Source organism: Cyberlindnera jadinii (assembly GCF_001661405.1).
Source record: "Cyberlindnera jadinii NRRL Y-1542 unplaced genomic scaffold CYBJAscaffold_29, whole genome shotgun sequence".
Lineage (NCBI taxonomy): Eukaryota > Fungi > Ascomycota > Saccharomycetes > Phaffomycetales > Wickerhamomycetaceae > Williopsis > Williopsis jadinii.
Window position 1 is genome coordinate 33890 of NW_017963680.1, and position 26760 is coordinate 60649.

A 26760-nucleotide genomic window follows, 5' to 3' on the forward strand; every position below is an offset into this window, starting at 1 on the left:
CTAACTCTGTCGAAAATATGGTCTGTGATCGTCCTTATATTTCTGGCTGGCAAAGATCCACGGTGTATAACCCTAACAAGTGGAAACACGTTTGAAATTAATTTTCTCTTGCCAGATAAATAGGAGAAAGGGACTGGGTCACTAGATCTCCCAAAAAAAGACACACCACTCGGGCACAGGGTCTCAATCAAGAATTCACTGATTCAATAGCAAGAATCAGTGGATCAATTGGAGTCCTACAAAGTGTCAAGTCAAAAAGGAAAATAAGAAAAAGATAAAGCGAAACTATATTACTGGGACCAAGCGTCGATACATGGGAAGAATTACAAATTCGTCTTTGGCGTAGCCGAATTGTCCAACCCCTTTTAATTTGTACACAAGTCATCACATCCAGTACATGTGAGTACAAGTAAACTTGAAAATTATCTTGGTATGCCATACATCTAGAGGTGCAAGGTCATGTGTGTAAGTCTCAAGGGTACTGACTTCAGCTCTGTGTACGCGCTGAGCGATAAATCTATCAAGCCATCTCCATGACGGAGAATAACATCAATAATGATACCCTATATATGTATTTAATCGTCAAAAAAAGCGACCAAGTAACCAAAGGCTTACCAAATTCTCCTTTGGAACTATCGAAAGAGGTTGAGAAGTAATTGTCAATGTTTATAATAAAGTGGTGATCTTTTTGTGTGTGTGTGTGTGTGTGTGTGTGGAATTGGCCAAGTTACAGCTCTGCCTAAGAGTCTAGAACAACTAGTTCACGGTAGCACTTCCCCTGGAATTATTCAGCCCCATACACATGTTAGTCTCTACTGCGATTCAGGAAAATGTTTGAGTCTTCCATACGTTTTTAAGCTTTTTTAGACTATGTAAGACTTGCAGATATGTCTCCAGTTGGGTGATTTTATGAGCGGTTTCTTTCCCTTTCTTTCATGGGAATGGAGTGAGGAATAATTACATGTATATTAACAGCTGTGTGAAGGTATACTTATTCTTTAAGTCAATCCTACCGCAAAATAAGAGCAATTTAACAGCAGTAATCGATCTTTTTAGCTGGTGAATTTTAATCAAGGCGCTTTTTGTTTAACCGATCTAAACGCGACGATTGTTGCCCAAACTATCATGGCCACACCATTGAGCCCTTTACATGAATTCCGAACCTACATTATTTCACATACTTCAAGAAAAACCAATCATAAATTTTATCAACACTATCCAAGCCGCATTGTTTAAGCATTTGCACCACCGTAGCATTGCTCGTTTTGTTGCTTACGCAAGTCATAAGTGTTCAAGACGGATTCAGCAGCCTTAACACCAGAAAGAGCCATGGCACCGAAAGTTGGGCCCATTCTGTTGGAACCATCAACTTCTGCAAGTTCCATACCAGCAATGACCAAACCTGGGGCAACCTCTCTTGTACCTTTGACAATGGCATCCTCAGCCTTGTTCATGTCCAAACCTCTCATACCTCCCAACTCGAAGGAGTTTTGGGTACCCTTTGGTCTCAGAGATTGCAATCTCTTAGCACAGAAGGCACCGAATGGACCATCATGACCAGTGGTTGAAAGGACAACGTTACAGTTGATGGTGTTTGGATCCATGCAGGATTGTGTATCGTGGTTAAGAGCAACCAAAGTCCAGTTGGTGACAACACCGGCAATTCTCAACTCACCAGTAGCATCATCACGACGGGTGATCAAATCTTCAACAGCAGTAGCGTTGAAAAGTTTAACATTAGGAAATTGCAAAACCTTGGACATTAAGGTGGACATGAACAAAGCTGCGTGCTTGACAACAACGTAGTCACCTTCATCCTCATATGGAACGTCAATCTCGTCCAAGAACAAGTTAGCTGGTTTTCTCAAAACCATGGCAGAGAACAATTGACCTCCCAACCAACAGCCACCACCTGGGGAAACACTGGCCTCAATAATAGCAATCTTGAAGTCTGGTCTGTTTTTTGCCAAAACGTAAGCGGCAGAGAGACCAGCACTGCCGGCACCCACAATGACAACATCAGACTCGGCGAACTTGTCCATATCAGCAAAGTATCTAGAAGTCATAGCTCTAGAAACTGTAGACTCTCTAATTGGAGTGAACTTGAAGCTGTCCCAGTCAGCGAAGCTGGCTGGAGCGTTGGCATCTTGGACATCAAGGTTGATTGGCTTGTTATCAAGATGCAAGACAGAAGATTGTTGTGTTTGAACAAGTGTTGGCGGAGCCATTTTTCAGTAATTGAAAGTGTTGAATAATGAGAGTTTACAATATACAAGGACGCTTAATTGGTGGATTATAGCCCGTTTATATATTCTTCGACGAAGCCATTCTATTAAGTACTTTCAACCGTTCCTCGATGTGTATTATACGCTTATGTAGGCTATGGACAAAATCCCTCCGCCTTTCCCCCTGATCAATCCCACCACATGGCTAACACTTTGATCACAAGGTTACCAAGGTTCTACTTAGCTGCATTTGTATTGTGTTGGATAGTTACATCTGATTATTGGAGGCCATAATCTTGTGGAGGTATATGCAGATACGGTGTATTATGCGTTTGTCGGTGCGTGAACGGTAAGCCGAACTTTGAGAAACAACCTTCCAGCTTAGCGAATATGCATTTCGAAACGAAATCATGGACTACCTAGACAGACTACCACAAGTTTAGTTTTAGGTATCCAATGTCTGAATGTGTTGTTAAGCATTTATTTCAGAGTTACGCATGTCTGATATATCTTCCATAGTCGCAACCTCTTTTATCACCGATATAGCCCTCTATATCCGATACCTGGAACTCATCTTCCAACGACATCTTTACAAATTAATGAGGTCAATTAACAACAAGTTCAATGATCTAAGGAATACTTTTTCTAACATCGGTCATGCACTTTTCATAAACTTCATCGATGTATGTCCCTGAATCATCAAGTTCATAGAAATTACCATCAACTTTGAACGACTCGCCCCTTTCGATAAATGATACGCATTCATCTAAGAACTGTGTCCAGTTGTTCGCAATCACGCATTTGTCATCGTAATCCCTTCCAAAGACAATGACTTGTCCAACTCTGCCTTTTGGGCCAGGTTTGAGATCAATTCCTATAGAATTGCCACAGCCATCCACTGCAAGTCCTATCCAATGCTTGGGATCACAGTACACCTCCTGAATACAATCTGGTGGGTAACTCACTGAGTGCCATTCAGCGAAAACTGGGTTGTCATCCATAACCTCTTGCCAAATGTTCATTTCTCTTTCAATATCGGCCAATGATAACAATGAGAGACCCATGAGGAATCCGCTTTGAGTGCCATCGTCGTGTACACCTTCTCCATTAAGCAATTGAAGAAACTGCCTCACATCTTCTGGGAGATGTATTGACCTTTCACGCTCAAATTGTGTAACTTTATCAACGGGTATACCTTCTTTCAAAATATTGGGTGGTATATGAGGGAAATTGTTCTTAGAAACTTCTCTGAGACGATTCACGATAGTTTCAATTCCATCTGTAGTCATTTCTTTACTGGTTTCTCGGTTGTTCTTGGTCGAAAGTAGACCCAGGTGGATTAACTACTCGACAAATTTCAACGCCGAGCTGTTGAGTGATCGAATTTGGGGGCAACATGCATATGGAACGATGATCTACTCAAATGTCTGTGGGGGTTGTCAATATTGAAGGTTTTTTTACATTACTTTTCATTTACCATTTCTACAAAATGTTGAATAACAGACTTGCATTGTTTGAGAGAGACTTTCAGACGGCTATTAACCAATTGAACTATTTCCTAGTTATGTTCTAGTAAAGATTTACCAATGGGTCATGTTGTGATTTCTTTAATTTTTATCAACTTGGGACACTGCAAGACATAGCAATCATGACGCATAATGGACATCTTGTTGTTGTGTTTTTTTACCTAAAGGACTTATATTTAAGGGTCTCAAAGACTGAACTGAGTAGGTTCAAATGATAGCGATCATCTCCAAAGATTGACTTTGAAGCTGACACCGGCATCTTTCATTTATTAATTCATTCTAGACTTATTTTGGTTGCCTTTTGTGTACCGATGACGTAGCAGTTAATTAATATATCGACTTTGAAGAATTAACTGGTCATGTTAGTTACAGTTCATCATGAAAGGCATAACGGAGTGTACAAACACCCATATACATATAATGCTTATAGACTAACTTCAAATAATATATGGAAGGACGCATGAATGGTTATACGCTTGAGTATGTGCCTGGTGTGAAGTAACCCAGACCACATGTCTTTCCGATGAAGCTCAAAATTATCAACACTTTCTGTGTATGTATACATCATTTTGAGGATATTGTATCAACTGAAAATATAGTTTATTTTAGGGAGGTATCCAACACCTTTTCCATATGCACCCCTTTAAACGATAACCATCACGCTCAACATGCTTCCATGATATTTTCCAAGACAAGACTACCATATGCTTATTTTGCCGGGTTTCATGTAGCTCAAACACATGTACGAATATGAGTAATTATAGTTTACATTCTAGCTATGAAAAGGTTGTATATGAATACAAACTTTTGACCATCAGTACCTGAGTAAATAGTCTTGGGCTCTGTATCATTGTCATACCAATGAAGTCATTGATCAGGGCTCTTCACACCTTACTCATAAGCTCATGATACAGACAACTAAAATAAATCAATCGTTTCTGTACTCCAAAACTCACTGGAGCTGTAAGCATTAAGAACTGTGGCATTGGGTCAGTCGGATTGCAACTGATCTTCAAGGTACGCAAGACCTGTTATACGCTTAGCACATTGATGGACTTTCTTGGTGCTGTAAAATAATTACAAATACCTCCTTTATGAATATTAACCTCCGAACCAAAAGAGTATCGAAGTGGCTATGATTTTTGAGACTCAAAACTTTAACAAGTGTCACGATAAGATTTTAACAGTTTGATATGTGAAGGATGCAATAGAGATCTTCGATGGCTGGTACACGCACACCAAATACTCCTACATATGCAAAGATGATGTTAGATATACACGTGTATTCTCAGCTGGGATGAAAATATTTCACTCCTACAAAGGTTACACCAGAGTGATAGGTGAAAATTGCAAAAGAAGTTCCGTTGTTTAAATTATCAACCAATTTGTTACGAGCTTCTTAGCATACAATCGTGGAAAATCATCCATAATAGAGTCAAATAATGAACTTTGCTGGTGTGTTGTACTACGTTAACTGCGTTGCTGGAGCTGGGGCTACCGAGATCCATTGTGGAATATTGTCGTATACGAATGCTTAACCCATTGGCTTTACGAGAAATAATTTTCAGACTTTCCTCTTTAAGTAAACTTGGCTAATCCTGTCATATGCAACTCCGTATGTGACCTCCTATTGATATTTTGTTGAATATTTGTCGGCCACCACTATAATTCTCAGCTGACCAACTGGGGATTATTTTTACGTGGGTGCACGGATGTGTTATGATGTACATGAATGGTTATGAGCATAGGGATAATACCTCCGTATTGGCAACATGAGCATTGTAACCAACCGTTCATGAAAATGTGCCATTTTGTACCCCTTTAAAGTCGAGGAGGACAGCAAAAAGGTATATTTCTTTAGAGTAGCATGAACGCATTCCGGCGTGTGGGTCTACAGAGTTGCAACAAGACACTTGATTATGGTGTTGCGCACGCCGTTGACGTCGCGGTTTTGCTCTACGGGATTCAGCTTATAATCTTTCAGATATATTGACGTCACAATGTATGTTTTTACCACCAAGAACCTTTGTGTGGCTACGTTGCTTAACTCAGGATGTATTAGTTTAGTTTTATTAGAATGATACTTATAAAAATAGCAAACCCTCTTTCAATTTCCCCAGAGTATACCACAATGTAGCTCTTACCTTAATTGAGAGATATACAAATTATGATTATGTTACCTTCAATGCTTTCTGAGATATAATCAAGAAAAATACATAAATTAACTTATGTCTCAGCAACAAAACAAAAATTGGGAAAACTAATGACGGAAACAAAAGAACATATCTATATCATCATAAACATTAACTTTGAGCTTGATTGGACCAATGGTTCTTTTAAAATATATCAGAAAGTGCTGCCTTATATCTTTCTGGTTCTTCGCTGCCTAAGCAATCGTAAAAATGTAAGGATGTTTCCTAATTCTGTAGGTATCGTTTACATTTTGAATTCTTATCAAACGCAAAATGACACAAAACCAAGACAGCCTCATACACAAATACATAAAGTTAGAAAGATAACAGAAGAATGGTCAGAAACAAAAGATTGAAAAATAAAAGCAGAAACCTTGAAGGATATCCCAGGAAAAAACTAAGGACTCTTCATGGAACCTTCTAACGACGTCCTGAACCTGAACTTGATAATGGAACTATGGATGATAGAATAAGAAGCAGATAGCAGAAAGAGCTTTAGAAGAAATCGGACTTGATGGTGCCTTTGATTATGATCCCAACTTTGAATACATCATTGAAGATAACACCAACAGTTTAAATGAGAATGATGATCCAGTTTATGAACAACAACAACAACAACAGCGGAGACCGCGGAGACCACAGAACTCAGTTTATAATCCTGATGCCCTTGAAAAGTGTTTCCATTATTGTCATGCTCTCCTTATCGATACTGAATTATCATCTTTTTGTTGCAACAAGGCCAATGTTTTACTCGCTGAGATATTCAAAGAGTCTCCACAGTACATGAAGGATATCTTATCGGATCCAATCACTTCCAAATATTCTCGAACAATCAGTACTGGTGATTCGAAAGGTAGAGCTTAGTCAATGAGCATCAACGGATATTTATTCCATAGAGTTGATGGTATGATAGCTTAGCAAAATAGCTAAACGAAGTTTGCAGAAATTTATACACTAGATTCGGATTTCGCTACAAATCGTTATCTTGAATTGCTTAGAGGTATTCTTCAAAACGCTGAAGAGTATAATAAATTTGAAGATTACATTACCAAGATTGGTGAATTTCCATCTCAAAACAATCGTTATGCACAGCTGTTATATACCGCTAGAAAATTGCTCAACAGGAAATTACAGAGATGAGATTAACAAGAGAGGAAACTGTTGTTGAATTTACCAATATTGAACCAACAGCACCAACAAATTCAGAAGATCATACTTCTTTAGTTCCAGAGGTTAAAGAGTTTGCCTTGCTGCGCATAAGCATAACAGCAGAGCATTCTTCAATTTCAGTACGTATAAAGAAAAGATCTACAGGAAGTATCACTTTTATCACCAGTCTGTGCATGAGTGTTTTCTGACCTTTGAGATGTCCTCTTTTAATAAATCAAGGACGAGACAAGTCTTTTCCATACTAACAGTACTCGGATTAGTATGATTCTAACATATCCACACCACACGCACGCTTGTGACTACATATACGAAATCTTACGCTTCAGTTTTAGAAGACTCTTTTAATCGTTGATTCCGTTAGTTTCAAAATCATTCAATCAACGAAGAACCAGGCATTGAAGTCAATACCCGACAGGCAGCGCAGCTCAAGTTGATCTCGAAGGTAGCGGTGATTCGAGATTTACCGGAGAATTAGGGAAGGTCCAAATCGCGTTCACCATACCGAAGCACTACAGATCAACTTGTTGAAAGCTATGCACCCATAAAATTCAGCTTAGAACAACCTGATTGATTCCTCAGACACGCCCAATGATACAATTCGACACTCCATAACACACTTTGACCACCTAAACCGCCAATACAGGCCTCTAATCGTAGTTATTTCAAGTCTTCCATAAAATACATTCGTCATGGTACCATGATTACATAATTCATTACATAATCCAAAGACCTTAGTGTCTTCCAACCGCAAATTTCTACTGGAAGACATGAACTTGTAAACAGGCCTTTGGGTATCACACTCTTCTCTTCCTGTTAAACCAAGCCTAGTTGGGTCAGGAGGCAGCTGTGACGAGCTAGAAAGAACATTGTAGAGTACAATATACGATGGGTATTGTTGAGAAGATGTATGTGTGGAAGTTTAGATCAGAGATGCTCTGGACCTTACTAACATTAATACCAACAGCCAGCAGATCAAAGAGGAGCTTGCAAGAACTCAGAAGAACAAAGCCACGGAGTACCATATCGGTCTCTTGAAGGGTAAGCTTGCTCGTTACAGACAGCAGCTGCTCGAGCCTCCACCTGGTTCTTCTTCCTCGCCAGGTCAAGGATTTGAGGTTAGTAAAAGTGGTGATGCCCGTGTTGTACTGATTGGGTTCCCGTCTGTGGGTAAATCCTCATTCCTGTCAAAGATTACCAACACCAAGTCGGAGGTTGCCAGCTATGCATTTACGACGTTGACATCTGTTCCTGGGTTCTTGGAGTATCAGAATGCCCGTATCCAAATTGTGGATTTGCCTGGTATCATCGATGGTGCCAGTGAAGGTAAAGGTCGTGGTCGTCAAGTCATTGCTACGGCAAAGACTGCCGACTTGGTATTGATGGTGCTCGATGCGACGAAAGGTGCTAACCAAAGACAAATCCTGGAAAGGGAATTGGAGAGTGTTGGTATTAGACTAAACAAGGAAAAGCCAAACATCTATTTCAAACAGAAGACCACAGGAGGTGTGAAATTCAGTTACACCTCACCTCCAAAGTATTTGAACGAGAAGATTGTTTCAGGTATACTGAGGGACTATAAGATCCACAACGCAGATGTGCTTGTGAGGGATGAAAACGTCACTGTGGAGGACTTTATCGATATCATCAACGATTCGCATAGAAGTTACATCAAATGTCTCTACGTATATAACAAGATCGATGCCGTGTCGTTAGAAGAAGTGGATAGAATCGCCAGGGAGCCAAATACTGTCGTCATGAGTTGTGAGATGGACTTTGGGGTCGACGACGTTGTGGATGAGATTTGGTACAAGTTAGATTTGTTGAAGCTGTACACCAAGAGAAGAGGCGTTGCTGTCAACTTTGAGGATCCAATGGTTGTTAGAAATAACAGTTCCATAGAGGACGTTTGTAACGGTATCCATAAGGATTTCAAGAACAGTTTCAAGTACGCACTGGTCTGGGGTTCTTCTACAAAGCACAACCCTCAAAAGTGCGGATTGAACCATATGGTTCACGATGAAGACGTCGTTTCAATTGTGACAAAGTGAATAATTTTCTAATAACACTACACATTTGAGTCATATGTACAAGTGTGGTTTCCATGTGTAATACTATACCAAAATCACTTTTTAATGTTACCAGCTTTTACCAAGAAGTCCTTAGCTTCGTTAATCTTAGTGGCAACGTATGGAGAGCCACCTTTATCCGGGTGGTTCGCCAACATGATTCTTCTATGAGTGTCTTTCAACTTCTTCTGCGTTAATGTCGATTCTCTGAGGTTCAGTATCTGTAGTGCCTCCTTTCTAGTCATCTTTCCACCAAAGCCACCTTTAGAGAAGGCCTTACCGTTTATACCTGGCTGGTTCGATTTGAACGCACCAGCGATGAAGTACGCACACATAAACCCTCCGATACCGGCAAGAATCGGGTGGTTACCGATGCTTGTGACAGCCTGGTCGAAGTAGTAGTCCGCAGTGCCTTGTGGAGGAGTCTGATGTTGAGACTCATGCCCCGATGCTGGTGCTCCAAGGATGAGCTGTTGAGGCTGTGACTTCTCCCCAGGAACAGGAAGCGTTGGGATGTCGATCGTTTGCGCCATTTCTCTATCTTGCCAGTATGGGTTGTATCTCTCTCTCTCTTGAAGCTTTCCGGGGGAAGAAGAACCTGTAAACGTTGTAGAAAGGAAGAGAACAATTTGGAAAAGTGTCGATGGAAGCAGAGCCATAGAGAAAAAAAGCCGAGAGAAAAAACTCATGTATAAATACTCTAGTAGGAAATATTCCTCTTAAAGAGTGGTTATGAACACATGCTCTATTACATAATCAATTGTGACTAAAATAAGCCAAACAGGAAATTACTCAAATAGGAAACCGAAAAACTGAAAAGAAAAAAAAAATAGGCAGAAAAAATTTATGTCCTCATCTCATCTCATTTCCTTCAACATTGTCCATTCAAATCAGTTAAGAAACACCCTTTTGAGATGAGAATCTACCAATGTCATTTCTGCTCGTCGCCTGTGTATCCAGGCCACGGTATCATGTTTGTTCGTAACGATGCCAAAGAGTTTAGATTCTGTCGTTCTAAGTGTCACAAGGCCTTCAAGCAGCGTCGTAATCCAAGAAAGTTGAAATGGACCAAAGCGTTCAGAAAGGCTGCTGGTAAGGAGTTAGCTGTTGATTCGACGTTGACGTTTGCCGCTAGAAGAAACGTGCCGGTTAGATACAATAGAGACTTGGTGGCCACGACGCTTAAGGCCATGGCTAGGGTGGAGGAGATTAGACAGAGACGTGAGAGAGCCTTCTACAAGAATAGAATGAAGGGCAACAAGGAGAGACAATTAGCATTGGACAAGAAGCTTGTGGAGTCTAACCCAGAGCTGTTGAGAATGAGAGAAGTGGAACTTGCAAAGAAACTGGCCAAGGAAGAAGCCAGAGCTGCAAGAGAACAAGGCGTTGACGAGGAAGAAGAAGAGGAGAGTGATATCGACATGGAGAGTGAAGTTGAAAGCGAAAGTGAAAGCGAACAGGAACAAGTTAGACAAAAGGTGTTGTTGAAGAACAAGAAGCGTTCCACAAAGCGTACTGTATTATGATTTCATCCTTTTCTAATCCATTTTGTATGTACATTATCATTTAGTCTAAAATTTTTAACTATGATTTCAGGATTGCATCTCTAGGAAGTTTCTTGAAAACTGCAACGAATCCACCACCCACTAGACGAGAGCCAACCCTTGGCCTACAGATGATGCTCTCCTCTCCTGTGACCTTGACCCTGGTGTGCCTAGTATCCCAGTCTTGCAATCCACCACCCATCCCAGGCATCAGCTGAACAGTTCTGATATGCGTTAATTTGATATCTTCTTCTCTAATGGTGGTGAGCACATCCAGTATTTGAGTTATAGAAGGACAGAACACGACAAGAGGAGCATCTTGTTTCAAATATTTTGAAAGAGGTCCCATGGCGCCTGAGAGATCCGGAAGGTCTAGGAATGCACCACTTAGGAACTCTTCTGATGGATCTAATGACTTCCAGTGATCAGCACGGGATAACCATTCACTTGGGGACTCTGCAAGGTGGAACTCAACGTCATCAATGTACATTCCCCTTCTAAATTGGCGTATGGTTCTCTTACCAACATTTGAATGTGCTTCGTTACGATCAATCGAGTGTAAGACAGCACCTCTGACACCGTGGCTTTTGTAGAAACAGTTAGCAGGGTGTAACCTTGACACAATAGCAAGGGTCAGAGATCCGTGTCCTGTGCCTGCCTCAAAGAACTGTAGCGGTGGTTCTTTCAACCCACCAGCAGATGTCAACTCTGGGAAATCAACGTGTAAATCTGCCAATGAAACAATAGCATTAGCATCAAGTGGGTAGATAGGCGTAGCAGCTCTCCTTGATAGCGTTATATAGTCTTCAGTGGATGCCTCAGTCACTATGTAGGAGTTGTCCTGGCTGGATTTAACAAGGCTTCTGGATTTCATCCCGACAATATCGTCATGGGATATTGTTCCTTGGTTGATGTTGACTTTACCACCCTCCCTCAAAGGCTCTGAAAGCCAACATCTATCGCTTCGAACAACAGATCGAATCATCACAACATCTCCCTCGGCAAACGTCGCTACTCCTCGAATAGCCCGTCTCAACATTGCCCTTTGAATGCCCATTGATTACACCACCGCGGCTCTGGAATATAAACAAACCTTCGCTCAGAGATCCCCAAAAAACAGACACACAAAATGTAAACAAGCACTTAACATCAACATTAAAATCCACCCAAAAAGCATGTCAAATTTGGTTATCAATACCGACAGCTTAAAAGAGCACTCAAGAGAAAACCACATAGTGAAGGTTAGAATCTTGGGAATGGTGCTAGAGTATAACGCGCTGAGTGGATTCATAAGAGTTCAACCAATTATTAACCTAACACAAGGTAGAACGCCACTTGATATAAGGCTCGATCAACAGTTACAACTGGACAACGCGGAACTGTGCTACTCAGGTACAATGGTTGATGCAATGTGTATATATGACGGTGATTTTGTTTCCGCATTGGAGATTAAAGTGATACGGAACGATTTCACCACATCTGACAGGGAAACGCTACGGGCTATGAGCGAGATTAAAAACCATCCGCTATGATTGGTCTTCTATATCAGTGGCCTAAGCTATATACCGGTTCCCATAAAGTCTTGTCCCCCAAACATCTGCTTATATATCGTGTCACTTGAAATTTGGTTCATCAATTCAAATATTCTCTGTTGTTCAAAGTCCTGTGTGATGTGACCGTTGCCCCCATACGAATTCAACGGTGGGGTAGAAAGACTAGGATATTGACCATCCGATGAGCTCTCAGGTGACCCAGCTATTGATCCCTGATTTCGAGATACACGATGTTGCCATTCCTGTGGTGTCTGTGATTGTTGTTGCTGATGATGATGATGTTGTTGTAACATCCTTATGGTATTCATTGGATTTATAGGTGTTGGTTGTTTCAGATCTTTGAAAATGTCCCCATGTTCACTTGGAGTCTTTTGGTTCAACTGTTCAAAGAACTTGTCAATGTCATCTAAATCAGTATGTGTAACAATATTAGAATGGTCTGCGTTCTCAAATTTCATTCTGATCATGGCAAGAGTCAATATCTCAAATATCTCAACACATGGTGATGCCGCTTCACATGATTGCACTAATGAGGTCAATACATCGATCACTGTTCTTGATTGCCTTTGAAACTCCTCAACTGTGATTAAGTTATCCCTTGAAGTATATATGGCGTAGAAAAACGACGTCCCTGCCATGAATAAATTGTGTACTGCAGACCACGTGTAGTTCACTGTTTTGGATTTCAACAACTCTGCATAGCAATCGATTATACCCTTTGAAGAATCAAATATCACTCTCAATGTGTTATTTGTTGGTTTTGAATTCTTCGGCGTTACTCCAAATAGTAATATCTTTGTATGGTGATAGTTCAACTTGAAAAATTCGAAATTGAAGTCACAATTGCACTTTCTTGATGTCTTTAATGGTATTGCTCTAAACCAATGTTCCAATTGGTTATCGATCTTTTGTTTCCAATCGTTCAAATTGTTATAAAATCGTGGTAATGTTGAACTCGAAAAGTATAAAACTTCCAAGATTTCCGCTTGAATTCTTCTAATCTTGAAGAAGTTTAAAGATATCGTCTTGTAAGTCGGCAATGAGTTAGAGGCTCCTGTGAAGTCCTGTGTTTCATCTTCGTTAATCAGACAGTCATCCAATTCCACTGGAAACTTGGTAGAGACGCTCTCCTCAGGGATACCAAAGGGACGCCCCAAATACACACAGACTTGACGGTCAAGCGAGTAAGCACACCAAAATAGACGGCGTCTCATGTCTTTGACAAATGGAGAGAATTGACTGTTCAACTTTTCTGTGTGCAGCCCCAAATCAACACAGAGTCTTAATGAGGTGCCCAATATATACCATACTCCTGGATTTGAAGGCCTCATTATGGAGAATAACGTCATAAACAACAATCCTTGTAAGCAAACTAATCTATCTTCTGCAGAATATATTGATTCCACAAAGATCATTGCCTGTAGCCTGTAAGAGTTTGACGTTTCAGGGTCATAGTTCAACAAGTTTATCGATGATGAAATGGCAAATATCATGTGTAAGAAGAATAACGGTTGGTGAAATTCAGCCGGGACCTCTGATGCCTCATACGCTTGTAGTTTTTTCTTCTGGTATTGATGATACCAGGTATCCTCATCTGCAATTGGTGAAGTATCCAAGTTCATCTTTGTGTAGTTCGAGGCCAACTTCAAATCAGCTGATAGATTCCCATACACGGGTTTGAAGTAATGATTTATAAAATATTCTCTGTGTACAATTGGCAATTGGGTATTCGACTGTTCAAAGTAACACTTGATCAAGTACTCCGCCATCTGCTTATTAGGCAGCGAAGTTGTAATCTGCTGCGTACCATCCTTTGCAGTGGGTACCCTTGTAGTTATTGAGTTATTCTCCGTAATGGAGCCTGGGTGGAAATTGACCGCGGTAAACAACAATTTGGCAAAAGAAATCCCTGACGAATCACCGATATAAAACGACAAATCTTTCGAGTTGTTAGAGGGAACAGCAAGTTTAACACTCGTCCCTATAGAGTCCTTTGGAGGCTGTGACATCCCAGAGTTATTCGACGCAACGGAAACAGGTGAATGGTTAATCTGAGGTGAAGAGTGGTTGCTTGAGGGCAACACAGCACTGTCATCGTTAACCGAACCGTTAGGATCGATCCCATGTTGCTTCAACAGCGCCTCCAGATGGCCAATACGATCTTCAAGCGAAATCACATACGATCTGGGGACCTGACGACCTGTTGCAGGGTCCAACCCGACACACGCAACACCAGCTTTCAAACAACGAGCACAGCTCGGGAACTGCTGGTCACATTTGGTCTTCTTCTGTCTACACCGCTGACAAGCAGCAATGGTTCTCGAGATACCAACGATACTTGATGATGGCCTCCCGTTAGACTGTAAACTCCCCGTCGTAACTACTGTAGATGAGCCATTCGTACCAGTGCAACCAGCATGCTCATTCCCGTTCTCTTTCACCTCAATCCTTGCTACTTTCTCCACAGGACCTTCTTTGCTATCGCTCTGTCTCTTCATCGCCTCTACGTGTCAGCCGCCTCGCTCAAAAACTTCACCGCCAGCGTTTTTTCTCAACTTCTTCTGTTCCGTTGTTGTTTGTTTACGTTTGTGTGTTTTGTTCCTTGTTTTTCTTCCCTTTGTTTTGTATGCGATAGGCCCAAGCACAAAGATTGTTATCGCCGCGCAAGTTTTGTCAAGGCTCCTGTTTTGTCACGGCGCACGACCCAAAATTATGGGAAATATCCCGAATAGGTAATATCCCAATCAGGGCATTTGTTTACGTTTCGGTTGTTTGTTGTTTGGTTTTCAAACCCTCCGTCCCCTTCGACGTTTGTTGATGCACATATGTCTGACTCTGATTGCTTTGTTTACTTTGGCATATTTTCCTGTGGATTCGTGCACAAAGAACATGGACAAGAACAAATTCGAGGAGCTGAAGAGACTTTTCAACCAGCTGTCTTCGGATGAGAAGAAGAGTATCATCAGGGCTGGGTTGTTGGAGGAGCAGGGACAGTCTGAGACCGTATTGGGTACTAATATCACTTCGAAGCTGCTTGAAGAGTCGTTGCCGCAGGTTGAAGAGTTGAGCGAGCTCGGCCGGTCTAAAGGGCTCTATTTCGGTCATGATATTTCCTTTAGCGTTACAAAGGAGAGGCTGTTGAAAGAGGTGAAGGACTCCTTCCCATTGGTTCACACGGTACTGACAAGTGAGATTCCGCAGACCTTTGAGAGGAAGCCGTGGTTGATTGACCGTTCTGTGTCGAATGCTGGGCACGAGTTCTTCTACAAGAACGTGGATCTAAGAGTTAAAGATTGGCTCGTCGAATGCGTGATACCGCAGCACATCTCTTCGAGATGGCAAACTTTGAAGATGACGTCAAAGGAGCTGTTAGAAACTGCTACGAATTTCCAAACCCCTAGTGAAATGATGTCTTTGTTCACCAACGTTATTGATGACATGAGAATAGTGAGGTCACATCGCTCTCTGACCGAACGTTTGGAGTATTTAAAGCGTATACGGGATCAGATCTCAGAACAGTTCACCGACAATCAAGGAATGAGACATCTCGTTGAATTCCAATGGATCTTTGAATCCTTGAGGGGGTTAGAATCAAAAACACAAGACGACATCTTAGCGCTGGTAACGGAATCTTGGATGCAGGGCAAATTACCAGAGCTGGAGGATGTTCAAAGGTGGATTACAAGTCATGCCTTGGACGATAATGCATTACACGTTGAAGACACACCGTTATACAGGGGCAAGTTCTCATATCAACGGTTGGCACAGTTGTGTGAACAAAAGTATAATTTTGACAATATAACACAAGGATGTGAAGCATCTCAGATCGAAGCACCTCCTGTTGAGTCTCAACTTGATATCCACATTGAAGATTCAAGTACACCCAATCAATCGATGGAATCGTCATCAACGTCAACTGATGTCCACGATTTGAAACTACCGAGTTATGAGGAAGTTACAAGCAAGGGCAAAGTGTCCAAATGTAAAGAGTGCTATGGTCTAAGACACTCTTTCCGTAAGCATATCCTACCACATGAATACCGTCGTACCCATCTTTTGCAAGTTTATGGTGAAAAATTGATTCCGTCAGGCAGTACTTTAAAACCAGGAACCAACGAAACTCAAAAGCAGAGTTAGACATTCAGTCCTTTCATGGAAATTAACCATACAACGAAGATACTTATGGCTTAAGACTAAAGTACATGATAAAAACACTTTACTATTTATTATATAATTACTCAGAATAGTGTGTTTTAGTTTTCTTGCAATAGGAGAATACATGTGTGCATACAAAAATAAATCACTAATACATAACAGCTTCCAAGGGATTGAAAGACACATTATTACTGTCAACAGCTGTGTTGGCCCCTTTCCTTCTCATCATTAGATCAAGCTTGGGCCATTATACATCGAGTATGCAACTTGTTGTTGCTGCTGTTGTTGCTGAGGTTGTTGCTGTTGGAACCCAGTGAACTGGTTTTGCAACACAGGTTGTTGTTGCTGGAAACCGGTAAATTGATTCTGTAACTGCTGCTGCTGTTGTTGTTGTTGTGGTGGTTGTTGTTGAAACCCATTAAAAGTTGACATTCTATTTTGTTGGATTTGGTTTTGCAATTCCCAGTTAGCTTGTTGATTAAACTGATTAGTGCGTTGTTCCTGAATCGTTTGAGGGAAAACAGGCTGCGTTGGTAGTTGTTCATAACCTCCCATTGTAGCATGTGCACCACCGCCTGCAGCATTTGAAGATTGGAAAGGATTAGTCAGTGCATTGCCGGTTTGTTGGGGAGCAACGTTCCCAGTGGCAGTTTTAGATAGGGAAAATGGATTATTGGTATGCTGTGTTTCGACACTGGATTGCTCAGAGATTGAAGAGAGATGTGTTGACTTGTAGTTCAAAGAGAATGGATTATTCCCAGTTGCTGATGAAACAAGTTTAACGGGTGTTTCTTGTTGCTGACTCTGTGCTTGTACCTGTTGCTGCTGTTGTGATTGTTGCTGTTGCAGGAATGGATTACCAGTAGATTGTGGTTGAACAGTATATCCCCCAAATCCAGCACCTGTGAAGGAAGGAACAATCGTATCCGCAGGATATGAGCTGAAACTTCCGGTCTGAAGGCTCTGAACTTGGTTCGGCTGAACCTGAACCTGTTGAAGTTGAGCCTGCTGGGTTTGTTGAGCCTGGATTTGAGCATTTTGCGCCTGTTGTTGGAGGAATGGATTGTTGGTTGGTTGTGGCTGTAATGCCTGGGTATACTGGATCTGTAAAGGTTGTAGACTGAGGTTACCTAACTGAGCAGCCCACGGATTAGCAGTAACTTGACTTTGCAAAGGTTGGACCACGGATTGACGTTGTTGTTGTTGCTGTTGCTGCTGCTGCTGTGGATCCTGTTGTTGCTGCTGTTGATCCTGTTGCTTTGACTGCTTTGAAACAACGTTTCCGTTGTTCTTATACTCCTTCTCAGCCAAATACTGAGATCTATTCACTTCAAAGTTAGGGTCGTTTAGATAATCCTCGAGACTATCAGCTAAAGCAACAGGAGCGTGTCTAATAGTCGGAACGTGTAATTTCGTGGCATACTCCAAGTGTTTGGCAATTCTCAGGTAATTAACAACGTCAGTGGTTAATGTAACAAAGGTCTTATAGATCTCCAACGCTCTTTCAGCGTCATATTTGGACATCTCAAAGTAATGCTCAAGGATATTAATAACACCTTCGTTCAAGGTCTGATAAAGGCACAACAAGTCATTGACAAGCATTCTAAAACAGGTCAATACGATATCGTTGTTGATGTCGGCCTCTGCAAATCTACAAGAGATTAGAGCCTTAATCTGGGTCTCAACGCTTTCAACTTCTCTGAGTAGACCTTTATCCACAGACAGCTTCCTCAATGCACCTTTGTCCTTGTTGATCTGTGCATCCTTGACGAAGTCCATCTTCGTCGAGCCGAATTCCCTAGATCTAACAGACAGGTACTTCCCGTAACGCAACAGGGATCTCGAGTCCCCAGACTTGATGTTCCTGATGTGCTGTAAATCCAAGAACCCCGACCGTGACGACAGAAATGACAATGCAGCATCCTGGTGGCCTTCTCTAATCATGATATGGATAACCAGCAAAGACTTGTAAACAATGGACCATGCCGAGTCTCCCAGACGGGTGTGAAGAGCGGACATAACCTCTTTCAGCTCATTCTTATGGTACGTAGCGCTCAAGATGGGCTCGATGTACTTGGGCTTAGGAGCAGCAACCTATTCACTGTTAGTTCACATCAATTGCCATTGGACGTCTCCACAGGTGGAGATGTTTATAAACATAGAGAGAGATAACGCACCTTAATCTTTGTAGCTCCCTGTTCGGTGTGTGATGTTGTTAGTGACACTGGCTCAAGCTCAGCACTGGGGGAAAAGAGAGGATGTAACATACCTTAACCACCTTCTCGTACGACATGACTGTTTTCTCAAGCTTCGCTGCTAAATCTGTGGTCGCTTTAACTCAATTGGGCCTTTGTTTGTATCAACGTTACTACGGAAGGATGGCACCGTAACGGGACGAGACGAATAGAGAGAGAGAAAAAAGTTCCCACCCACACATGCCGCCGGCACAGGGAAATTTCACCGCCTTCGGGGAACAGCTCCGATAAATTTTTAGGGGGGGGATTTTGTGCTGTTTTGTGTGGGCTTGTCGGCTAAGGCTTGAGGAACTTTCCGATGTGCCGTTGTGTGAGTCTTGGGGTGTATGGATGTTTTGGTGTATGGATGGGTATTCGATTATATAATTATAATTATAATCCTGTGTAGATAGACCCATGACCAGTGCACCACGATATCTTTCAAGGCCTAATGACATCAGCATCCACTTTATACGACTGGGAGTGAGGGATGTGAATTTTTTGAGAGTGAATGTCCACTTATCATCCGGTTTGAGTGAGTTCCAGCTTTTCAGATGACTTTTGCGAACTCATACAAGTATCGCCATCTCCAAAAGAGGATGGACACACCCTACCGTGAATTAAATAAAGGAAACATATTACGTTTTTCCACCCAATGTGATATATTGGATGGGCAGATACTCAGTAACTATCATTATCTACCCTTTTCTGTTTTAAATGTCGGAAATCCTGGATTGTGCCCCAATATCTTTTCAAACGGATGATCTTTTACCACCAGGCGTGATATCTTCAAAGAGCACGCCTACAAAGAACTATCAGAGTCCACTATCCCTCTCAACCACATTAAAGCCAATACTTTATAATTCTGAGTCTGTGGGAACTCTCTTAGAGCTCTTCACCATCACTCGCTTGTGTCAGTACTAACAAGTATCATACAAATTCTCATGGTGGAATAAGACTTTCCTTGAACGTTAAGCGCCGATTTCATCGTAAAGATCTCTAGTATTGATGGTTCCAGGCTCATACTCAGGAGTTGCATGAAACTCTTTTCGCCAGCTCTGATGGCCATTCACAGATCTACATGCAAAATTAAGCAATTATTTGTATTACGACCGGTTATAAGTTTCAATAGACTTGCCCTTTTGTTTGCAATGCCGTCCAAAGCCGCTACATAACAACACGGAATCACGAAGAATGATTCTTTAGCAGATTTCATCGATCTAAAAGAAACATCTCACCCGATTTCCTAAAAAGGTTAACTTCATGAGGTAGAACAGAGCCCATTTGCATCCTTTCCAGTGTTAGAATTAGCTTTGGCTTATCTAGCAAAGAAGGTTCAAAGTAGATAACGATACTACATGATTCCATAGGTTCCAACTGAAGCTTTACTGCATCTTAGATCAGACTCTTTTCCGTGGAATTTGAGACCAAGCTGTCAGTGAGGGAACTTCAATAAATAAAGGCTGCAACTGGCAATAATATACAGATACTTCATTGGTATTCAATGTCAGAAAAAGTGTGCCTTGTAGTCCGTGTTTCTCCAGCGGGCAATTAAATCGATGTATGACACCGATAGCAGAATAGACTTTCAAACAGAAACACCGAGATGCACTGATTCAACTCCAATTTGCCTTTCATGGAAGGTTTTTTTGTTGACCATAGGAGCTGAATAGGTAAAGCTCTCTGTTTAAGAATTCAAGCCAAAGGAACGCATTCATGGAAGTGCTATAGTGTCTACTGTTGTGTCGTATCTGTTGCGTGCTGTTTGTATTCGTATTATTTCGAAGTATATCAATCCCTTCTCTTGGAGAAGTCGCTGAGGTATTTGGTGGTTTCATCATGTCTTTTGCTTGATTCTTTCACAATAGGGAATATTCAATTAGAGCAAATTATTTGATCTGACAAACAGCCCATCATACTGACAGGAAGTACTGTTCTTCAAGAACTAACTGTTTTCTTATTCAAACTTACCCTCAATAGATGGACAATATTGACTCTTGTTCGCTTTCTTGTGGAATCTACCTCAGGCAGGTTACTGAATTGTACTAACAATCAGAGAATATCTGTTATTAACCTTAAAACTTTGATTGTATTAATCTGGCTACAAAGAAAAAGAAATCGATCTAACATGATATTGACCTTTTATCTATAACGTTGTTAAATATATAAAAACAGGATAACTATAGTCCTGTCCACATGAAACCTTCCACAACGCTGAACTTCTCCACAAGTTCGATATCATCCGAAGATGAACCAACCTGAACTAAGTATTCTCCTGGAAGAACACACCATTTACCATGCCACTCATTGAAGTAAGAAACGGAGTCCTTAAGTGAAAGTTCAATTGTAACGTCACGTTCTTCATCAACTTCAAGTTCAATCTTTTCAAATCCCTTCAATTCCTTAACAGGTCTGATGATATCAGAATCGGACTTAGAGATATAGATCTGAATAACTTGCTTGCCACGAACTTTTCCAACGTTTTTAATCTTGACAGTAACTACCAAACGGTTCTCCAGTTCCAAAACTTCAACTCCTAAAGAGGACATTTGGAAAGTAGTGTAGGAAAGACCATATCCAAATGGAAAAAGAACCTTTTTCTGCAGTTTATCGTAATATCTGTACCCAACAAAAATATCCTCTCCATACAAGACTCTACCCATTTCTGTCTTGAATGACAAGAATGTGGGATTGTCAACCAACCTTTCAGGAAATGTGAGAGATAATTTACCACTGGGGTTGACATCTCCAAAGAGTACATCTGCAATGGCATTTCCCAATTCATTACCTCCAAACCATGCTTGAACCAATGCTTTACAATCCTTAATCCATGGGAATTCCACTGGAGTTCCACTCTGGTTAACAACAACACTATTAGGGTTTGCCTTCAACACTTGCCGAACAAGTTCATCAGTATACCCAGGAAGTGTCATCGACTGTCTATCATAACTCTCAGATTCCCATTCACCATTAGTGCCAATGACTAAAATAGCCTTATCAACACTCTTTGCCAATTCAACAGCCTTAGCTATTTCCTCCTGAGGATCAATTATTTTTGCACAACCATATATTATACCACCTTTACCTCTGAGATCAATTTCATCTTTTTCTCTAACATTGTATGTATTACAAGAACCAAATTCAATACGGATATGATACTCTTCCTCCATTGACAAATGAATCTTACCAACTTCTTGAATTGTACCATAGTGGAAGAATGATTGGCCTCTGGTCTGTTGAGTCTTGTTGTCAACAACTAGTTGATCATTGACAAATAACTGAGCAGTTCCAAAAACAGTAAGTCCAAATTCGTAATAACCGGTTTCTTCTGGACGAAATATCCCTTCAAAATCAATATAAAAAGTACTCAAAGGTGTAATCTCTGGATTTTGATAATCAAACAGCACATGATAAGATCTTTCGGTATCAACTTCATCAAATGCTCTTCTGTTATCAGTACCAGGAGCATCATGGTAAAACGTTGCATGGATTCCCTTATTACCAGTCTTAGGATTCTTCAAAAACTGTGCAAAAGGTGGCAAGGAAACATGGGCATAAGCACCAACAGTATACTTTGGTGCAGTTTCTAATTTGTTTGTAATTCCCTCAAAAGGTGTCACGGAATAGTATGGAATCAATGAAGCTGAACCACCACCTGAACAAGCAGCATATTTAGCATTAGGGCCAATAACTGCAAATGTTTCGTCTGTCTGTAAAGGTAAGATATTATCCTCATTCTTCAATAACACGATGGATTCAGATGCCAAAGCTCTTAGCAGTTTGGAAGTTTCTGGTGTATTGTTATCCGCATTGGCAGGACCGTCCTCTGGAATACTTGATTCCTTGACAAATTTGACCAATTTCAAAACACCTCTAACTCTGTCATCCAAAATATCCAAGTGAAGCTCCTTAGAATCAATCTGCTGTGCCAGTGCAGCAGAGGTCCTAAACTTTGGTGGGCCTGGCATCTCAATATCTAACCCTCCTTCCATGGAGTCTTTACATGTATATGTACCGAACCAATCGGACATGATACAGCCATCCCAGCTCCATTCCTCACGGAGGATCTTTTGCAAGAACAGCCTTGACTGTGAAACATGCTCACCATTAATTTTGTTGTAACCAGTCATAAATGCCTTAGGGTTTGCCAACTTCACTGCAAGTCTAAATGGCTCCAGGTATATCTCTCTCAATGCTCTTGTAGTGACCAAAGAGTTAGAGGATGAACGTTCATGTTCCAAATCATTACACACATAGTGTTTCATGGTAGCAGCCACTTTCTGAGATTGTAAACCATTGATGACATGAGCACTGGCCACCCCGGAAAGGTAAGGGTCTTCAGAGAACGACTCAAATCCTCTACCACCCAGTGGGCCTCTTTGGATGTTTGCTGTCGGACCCAAGTTCACATGAACACTTCTATCTCTAGCTTCAATACCAGCCAGCTCACCTGCTTTGAACCACAGATCTTTGCTAAAAGTCGACGCCAAACCTGTGCCATTTGGCAGAACTGCACCAGGAACTCCGTCAAAGATCTTTACGCCGCGTATACCGTTGGGACCATCTGAGAACCTCATAGATGGTATACCAAGTCTTGGAACAGCATTTGTGTGCCAGATATCACGACCAGCAACAAGGCTAATCTTTTCCTTCAAGCTCAATTGTTGTAGGACTTTTTCAACGTCAAACTCAGTCATGATTTGTCTTGTCAATAGTGGTCGTAGTTCTGTGTAGGGACATTATGTTACCTTCGAGGGTCTTTTATAACTGCCGACCAGTCATGTTCCCTTCACCACATGCCAGTCAAGCTCTCATTTGAGCCGAGGTCTTGTCGTTTCTTCGATTAAAATCCCTATTATGGAGCATAAAGAGCAGCTGCCAATAAAGAAACAGCAAGTTATGAGGGGACCTCAAAAGTTTTGAAATTAGATCACCGACGATCATGCAGTGAATGCAAAAAAAAACAAGGTTGTGGGGAGTGTGCAGGACACTGCCGCAGCGGTGTTACATCGGCGGAGATAAGCAAAGCCGCAAGGCAGGGTCAGCGAAAGAAACTTTCAAACCGAAACACCGATGTTCCGTACACTTTCCTAATTGTTCCTCTCCCACTTGGCGAGTTTAATGCAATACACAGGATCCAATGAGGCATTGTCCTCGTGGAGTATCTGGCGTTTTACAGTCCAAGGAAGAGTTCTAGGGCCAAATTGGTGGCGTTTGTCTGTGAGAGATATCACACTCCGTTATGCCTCTGGTCTTTTTAAGGCTCTTCCCCCCTATGGCTGGTGTTTCCACGAAGCGTGGACATTGCTAGGATATGGTAATGTTTTCCTGTATCGGTAACGTACAAGACATTGCTACAGCTCTGCGTGACCTCCATTGGAGTTATGAACACTGTGACAATCAGTGCATCCTCGCGCATTGAAAATCGCCGAGTATTAGGCCTAACAATTTGAGAAGTGTTGTATCGATTACACCAAGGGTAGGTCGAGCCCAACAAAAATGATGACGAGTCTCTAAGTTACTTCAACGGACAATTACTTGAGCCTATTTGAGGAAGAACCTCGGTCAAAAAGTCTACACTCTTGTCATATTTATCACCTTCAATTCTCCTCTAGGGGCTTGCTGCATTACAGGACTGATTGCAGGACTTCTAAGATTCATCTTTCAATTGGAGGGGTGAGGTCAAAATAGCAGATTTATCATGGGTGTGCAGGTATCTCGCATCGCTAGGTGCCAGGTTTTATCACGACATTGTCTCAATCGAATATTTGTGGCCTCGGTTGAACTGAAAGTGGATACGATATTCCAAGATAAACCCCACTAGGGCCCTCATCGTGCTTCGATCGAATGCTTTAAACCAGCAGTGGTTCAATAATAACTTGTCCGCTTGTGTCATGTCTATCAAAACAAAGTAAATATTTATTTCTCAGTTGTTGACGGATGACCAATTAGCGTATATAAATAAAGGGAAGAAAGATCACCAACATTGGATTCCATTTGCTTCAAGATAAATGCAGGAAACATGTCAGGTAAAATACTCAACAAAATGGCTCTTTCAACTTCAAAGGCTGAATATTTGGACACAGAAAGATTTGAAGCAGAGGATCAACCAGCAAAAAAGCTCAATGATTATCTCACAGAGACTAGACCATGGTACAAGGTTCCACACCTTCGTGCCTTGGCTTTCCATGTCTTTGTTGTTACGCTGTCTGCTACAAACAACGGTTTCGATGGTTCCATGTTGAATGCACTTCAGTCCTTGGTTTACTGGAGAAAATATATGGGATATCCTTCAGGTTATATTCTTGGTGCCTTAAGCGCCGCTCCTGCTTTTGGTGCAATCAGTTCTTTCTTGTTTTCACCTTATCTCGCGGACAGATATGGCAGAAGATTTGTCTTGGTTGCTGGTCAATTTATTGCTCTGATTGGAGCTATCCTACAAGGAGTCTCGAATAGCTATGCATTTTTCTTTGTCTCCCGTTTCATCATTGGTTTTGGAGGTGGTATTTCTGGTGTTGGTGGGCCAGCACTGATTGCTGAAATCTCTTACCCAACACATAGAGAGGTGTGCACCTTTGCGTTGAACATTTGTTGGTACCTTGGTGCGATCCTTGCGGCAGTCATCACGTATTTCACTAGGAACATCGAGTCAAGCTACTCATGGAGAATTCCCTCTTTCCTTCAAGGATTTTTCCCAGTGGTTCAGATTATTCTAATGTATTGGGTTCCTGAATCACCTCGTTACTTTGTTGCGAAGGGTAACATCCCAAGGGCTAGACAAATCTTATCAAAGATCCATACTGGAAACTCAACTGACCCTAAAGATCTTGAATTAGTTGAGTATGAGATAAGTGAGATTGAAGCTGCACTGGAAGCTGAAAAGAGTGCAGGAGCAAATTCTCGTTATTCTGATTTCTTTAAAAGAAAGAGTTACAGAAAAAGATTATTCTTAGTAATCTTCACTTCAACTATGACTCAACTTTCAGGCAATGCACTCTTCTCGTACTATTTGAGCCCTGTTCTAGATTCCATTGGAATAACCGATTCTTCGAGACAACTGTTGATTAACATGTGTCTCACAATATTCAACTTTGCTGTTTCTGCTGCTGTTTGTTCTGTTTGCTGGTACTTCAGAAGAAGAACCTTGTTCAACACGTGTGTTTTCGGTATGCTTTTCACCTACGTTGTCTGGACAGCTTTGTCTGCTGTCAGCTATAAAAGACAGTTCCAGGATCAAGCTGTCTCTAGAGGTGTTCTTGCCATGATATTTTTGTATTACCTGTTCTATGATATTGGAGCCAATGGACTTCCAAACCTCTACATGACCGAGATTTTACCATATTCTCATAGATCAAAGGGTATTGTCATTTTCCAGCTTTGGACTGCTGTTATTGCACTTGGAAATGCCTTCGGAAATCCAAGTGCTATTATCCACCTCGCCTGGAAGTACTACATTGTCTATTGCTGTGTCCTGGCCGTTGAATGTGTTGTTTTCTATTTCTTCTACCCAGAAACATCAGGGCGTTCTCTTGAAGAAGTTGCTGAAGTGTTTGGTGACTACATCGAGCCTATCAACAGATCTTCTCAAGTTGAAGAGGTTTATTCAATTGAATCAAATGGCAAGCCAAACGTTGAACACATAGATAATAAGTGATAAGCCTTCTAAAATGGGTTTTTTATCTATTTTTACTTGTTGTGCGTAATAACAACGTCAATTTCAGGTTATCAGAAGGAAAATATCATTAAATATTGTAAAGCCTTGGCTCTTGAATTACCGTGGCATTTCTCAGAGTTTACTCTGAACATTTGGAGGGTACTACCTAATTATTTTCACTTTTATTGGACAATCGCATAATAACAATGGCTTCTGTTCTATCAATCTTTATGTAGTTTTATACCTCAAACCTCTCTTCAAAGGGAATAATCTTATATATATATATATATATGTAATAGAATTCTATAATAGGGTAATAGAATTCTATAATAGGGCAATTATCCATAAGGTCAGCATGAGTTAACTTTTTAGCCAAAATGTCATCCCAGTATCTACTACTAATACCACAAGCTGCTCAACCACAGTACAATGAGCCAGGTA

The 26760-nt window shown here is 41.2% G+C and overlaps 11 protein-coding genes across 11 annotated transcripts; 4 read left to right on the top strand and 7 right to left on the bottom strand.

The window, feature by feature from the left end:
- Nucleotides 1–1223: 1223 nt before the first annotated feature.
- Nucleotides 1224–2228, bottom strand: THI4 (thiamine thiazole synthase; the record flags this gene model as incomplete). The annotated part of the gene is made up of 1 exon (XM_020213219.1): nt 1224–2228. One exon carries the CDS (start codon nt 2226–2228, stop codon nt 1233–1235), a length of 996 nt encoding a protein of 331 aa, XP_020067713.1. The 3' UTR covers nt 1224–1232.
- A 465-nt stretch (nt 2229–2693) lies between these two features.
- CYBJADRAFT_187378 (uncharacterized protein) lies at nt 2694–3514 on the bottom strand (the record flags this gene model as incomplete). The annotated part of the gene is made up of 1 exon (XM_020217259.1): nt 2694–3514. One exon carries the CDS (start codon nt 3512–3514, stop codon nt 2855–2857), a length of 660 nt encoding a protein of 219 aa, XP_020067714.1. The 3' UTR covers nt 2694–2854.
- Nucleotides 3515–7910: 4396 nt separating this feature from the next.
- RBG2 (Rbg2p) lies at nt 7911–9249 on the top strand. Its single transcript, XM_020213220.1, has 2 exons — nt 7911–8018; nt 8078–9249. The coding sequence occupies exons 1-2, from the start codon at nt 7999–8001 to the stop codon at nt 9159–9161; spliced, it is 1104 nt and encodes a 367-aa protein (XP_020067715.1). The 5' UTR covers nt 7911–7998; the 3' UTR covers nt 9162–9249.
- On the bottom strand, nt 9130–9800 carry PAM18 (Pam18p). Its single transcript, XM_020216043.1, has one exon. It carries the CDS (start codon nt 9710–9712, stop codon nt 9236–9238), a length of 477 nt encoding a protein of 158 aa, XP_020067716.1. The 5' UTR covers nt 9713–9800; the 3' UTR covers nt 9130–9235.
- A 293-nt stretch (nt 9801–10093) lies between these two features.
- RLP24 (ATPase-activating ribosome biosynthesis protein) lies at nt 10094–10705 on the top strand (the record flags this gene model as incomplete). The annotated part of the gene is made up of 1 exon (XM_020216745.1): nt 10094–10705. One exon carries the CDS (start codon nt 10094–10096, stop codon nt 10703–10705), a length of 612 nt encoding a protein of 203 aa, XP_020067717.1.
- Nucleotides 10695–11789, bottom strand: CYBJADRAFT_170046 (uncharacterized protein). Its single transcript, XM_020216044.1, has one exon. The coding sequence runs from the start codon at nt 11778–11780 to the stop codon at nt 10764–10766; it is 1017 nt and encodes a 338-aa protein (XP_020067718.1). The 5' UTR covers nt 11781–11789; the 3' UTR covers nt 10695–10763.
- Nucleotides 11790–12225: 436 nt separating this feature from the next.
- PPR1 (Ppr1p) lies at nt 12226–14812 on the bottom strand. Its single transcript, XM_020216045.1, has one exon. It carries the CDS (start codon nt 14772–14774, stop codon nt 12282–12284), a length of 2493 nt encoding a protein of 830 aa, XP_020067719.1. The 5' UTR covers nt 14775–14812; the 3' UTR covers nt 12226–12281.
- A 231-nt stretch (nt 14813–15043) lies between these two features.
- On the top strand, nt 15044–16705 carry CYBJADRAFT_58627 (uncharacterized protein). Its single transcript, XM_020217798.1, has one exon. It carries the CDS (start codon nt 15094–15096, stop codon nt 16411–16413), a length of 1320 nt encoding a protein of 439 aa, XP_020067720.1. The 5' UTR covers nt 15044–15093; the 3' UTR covers nt 16414–16705.
- Nucleotides 16706–17658: 953 nt separating this feature from the next.
- Nucleotides 17659–18823, bottom strand: CYBJADRAFT_144919 (ANTH-domain-containing protein; the record flags this gene model as incomplete). The annotated part of the gene is made up of 3 exons (XM_020213221.1): nt 18701–18823; nt 18609–18626; nt 17659–18525 (listed from the first exon to the last, which is right to left on the bottom strand). Coding segments are annotated over exons 1-3 (909 nt in total), but the record flags the coding sequence as incomplete, so codon positions are not given.
- A 1970-nt stretch (nt 18824–20793) lies between these two features.
- Nucleotides 20794–23517, bottom strand: BGL1 (beta-glucosidase H). The gene has a single exon (XM_020216046.1). The coding sequence runs from the start codon at nt 23360–23362 to the stop codon at nt 20846–20848; it is 2517 nt and encodes an 838-aa protein (XP_020067722.1). The 5' UTR covers nt 23363–23517; the 3' UTR covers nt 20794–20845.
- A 761-nt stretch (nt 23518–24278) lies between these two features.
- HXT2.3 (general substrate transporter) lies at nt 24279–26530 on the top strand. Its single transcript, XM_020216047.1, has one exon. The coding sequence runs from the start codon at nt 24712–24714 to the stop codon at nt 26317–26319; it is 1608 nt and encodes a 535-aa protein (XP_020067723.1). The 5' UTR covers nt 24279–24711; the 3' UTR covers nt 26320–26530.
- The last annotated feature ends 230 nt before the right edge of the window (nt 26531–26760 follow it).

Coding starts and splice junctions, on each gene's coding strand:
- CYBJADRAFT_170046 (XM_020216044.1), bottom strand. CDS start 11,780: ATGGGCATTCAAAGGGCAATGTTGAGACGGGCTATTCGAGGAGTAGCG.
- PAM18 (XM_020216043.1), bottom strand. CDS start 9,712: ATGGCGCAAACGATCGACATCCCAACGCTTCCTGTTCCTGGGGAGAAG.
- PPR1 (XM_020216045.1), bottom strand. CDS start 14,774: ATGAAGAGACAGAGCGATAGCAAAGAAGGTCCTGTGGAGAAAGTAGCA.
- RBG2 (XM_020213220.1), top strand. CDS start 7,999: ATGGGTATTGTTGAGAAGAT. Junction 8,019..8,077: donor ATGGGTATTGTTGAGAAGAT/GTATGTGTGGAA, acceptor TAATACCAACAG/CCAGCAGATCAAAGAGGAGC.
- BGL1 (XM_020216046.1), bottom strand. CDS start 23,362: ATGACTGAGTTTGACGTTGAAAAAGTCCTACAACAATTGAGCTTGAAG.
- CYBJADRAFT_58627 (XM_020217798.1), top strand. CDS start 15,094: ATGCACATATGTCTGACTCTGATTGCTTTGTTTACTTTGGCATATTTT.
- HXT2.3 (XM_020216047.1), top strand. CDS start 24,712: ATGGCTCTTTCAACTTCAAAGGCTGAATATTTGGACACAGAAAGATTT.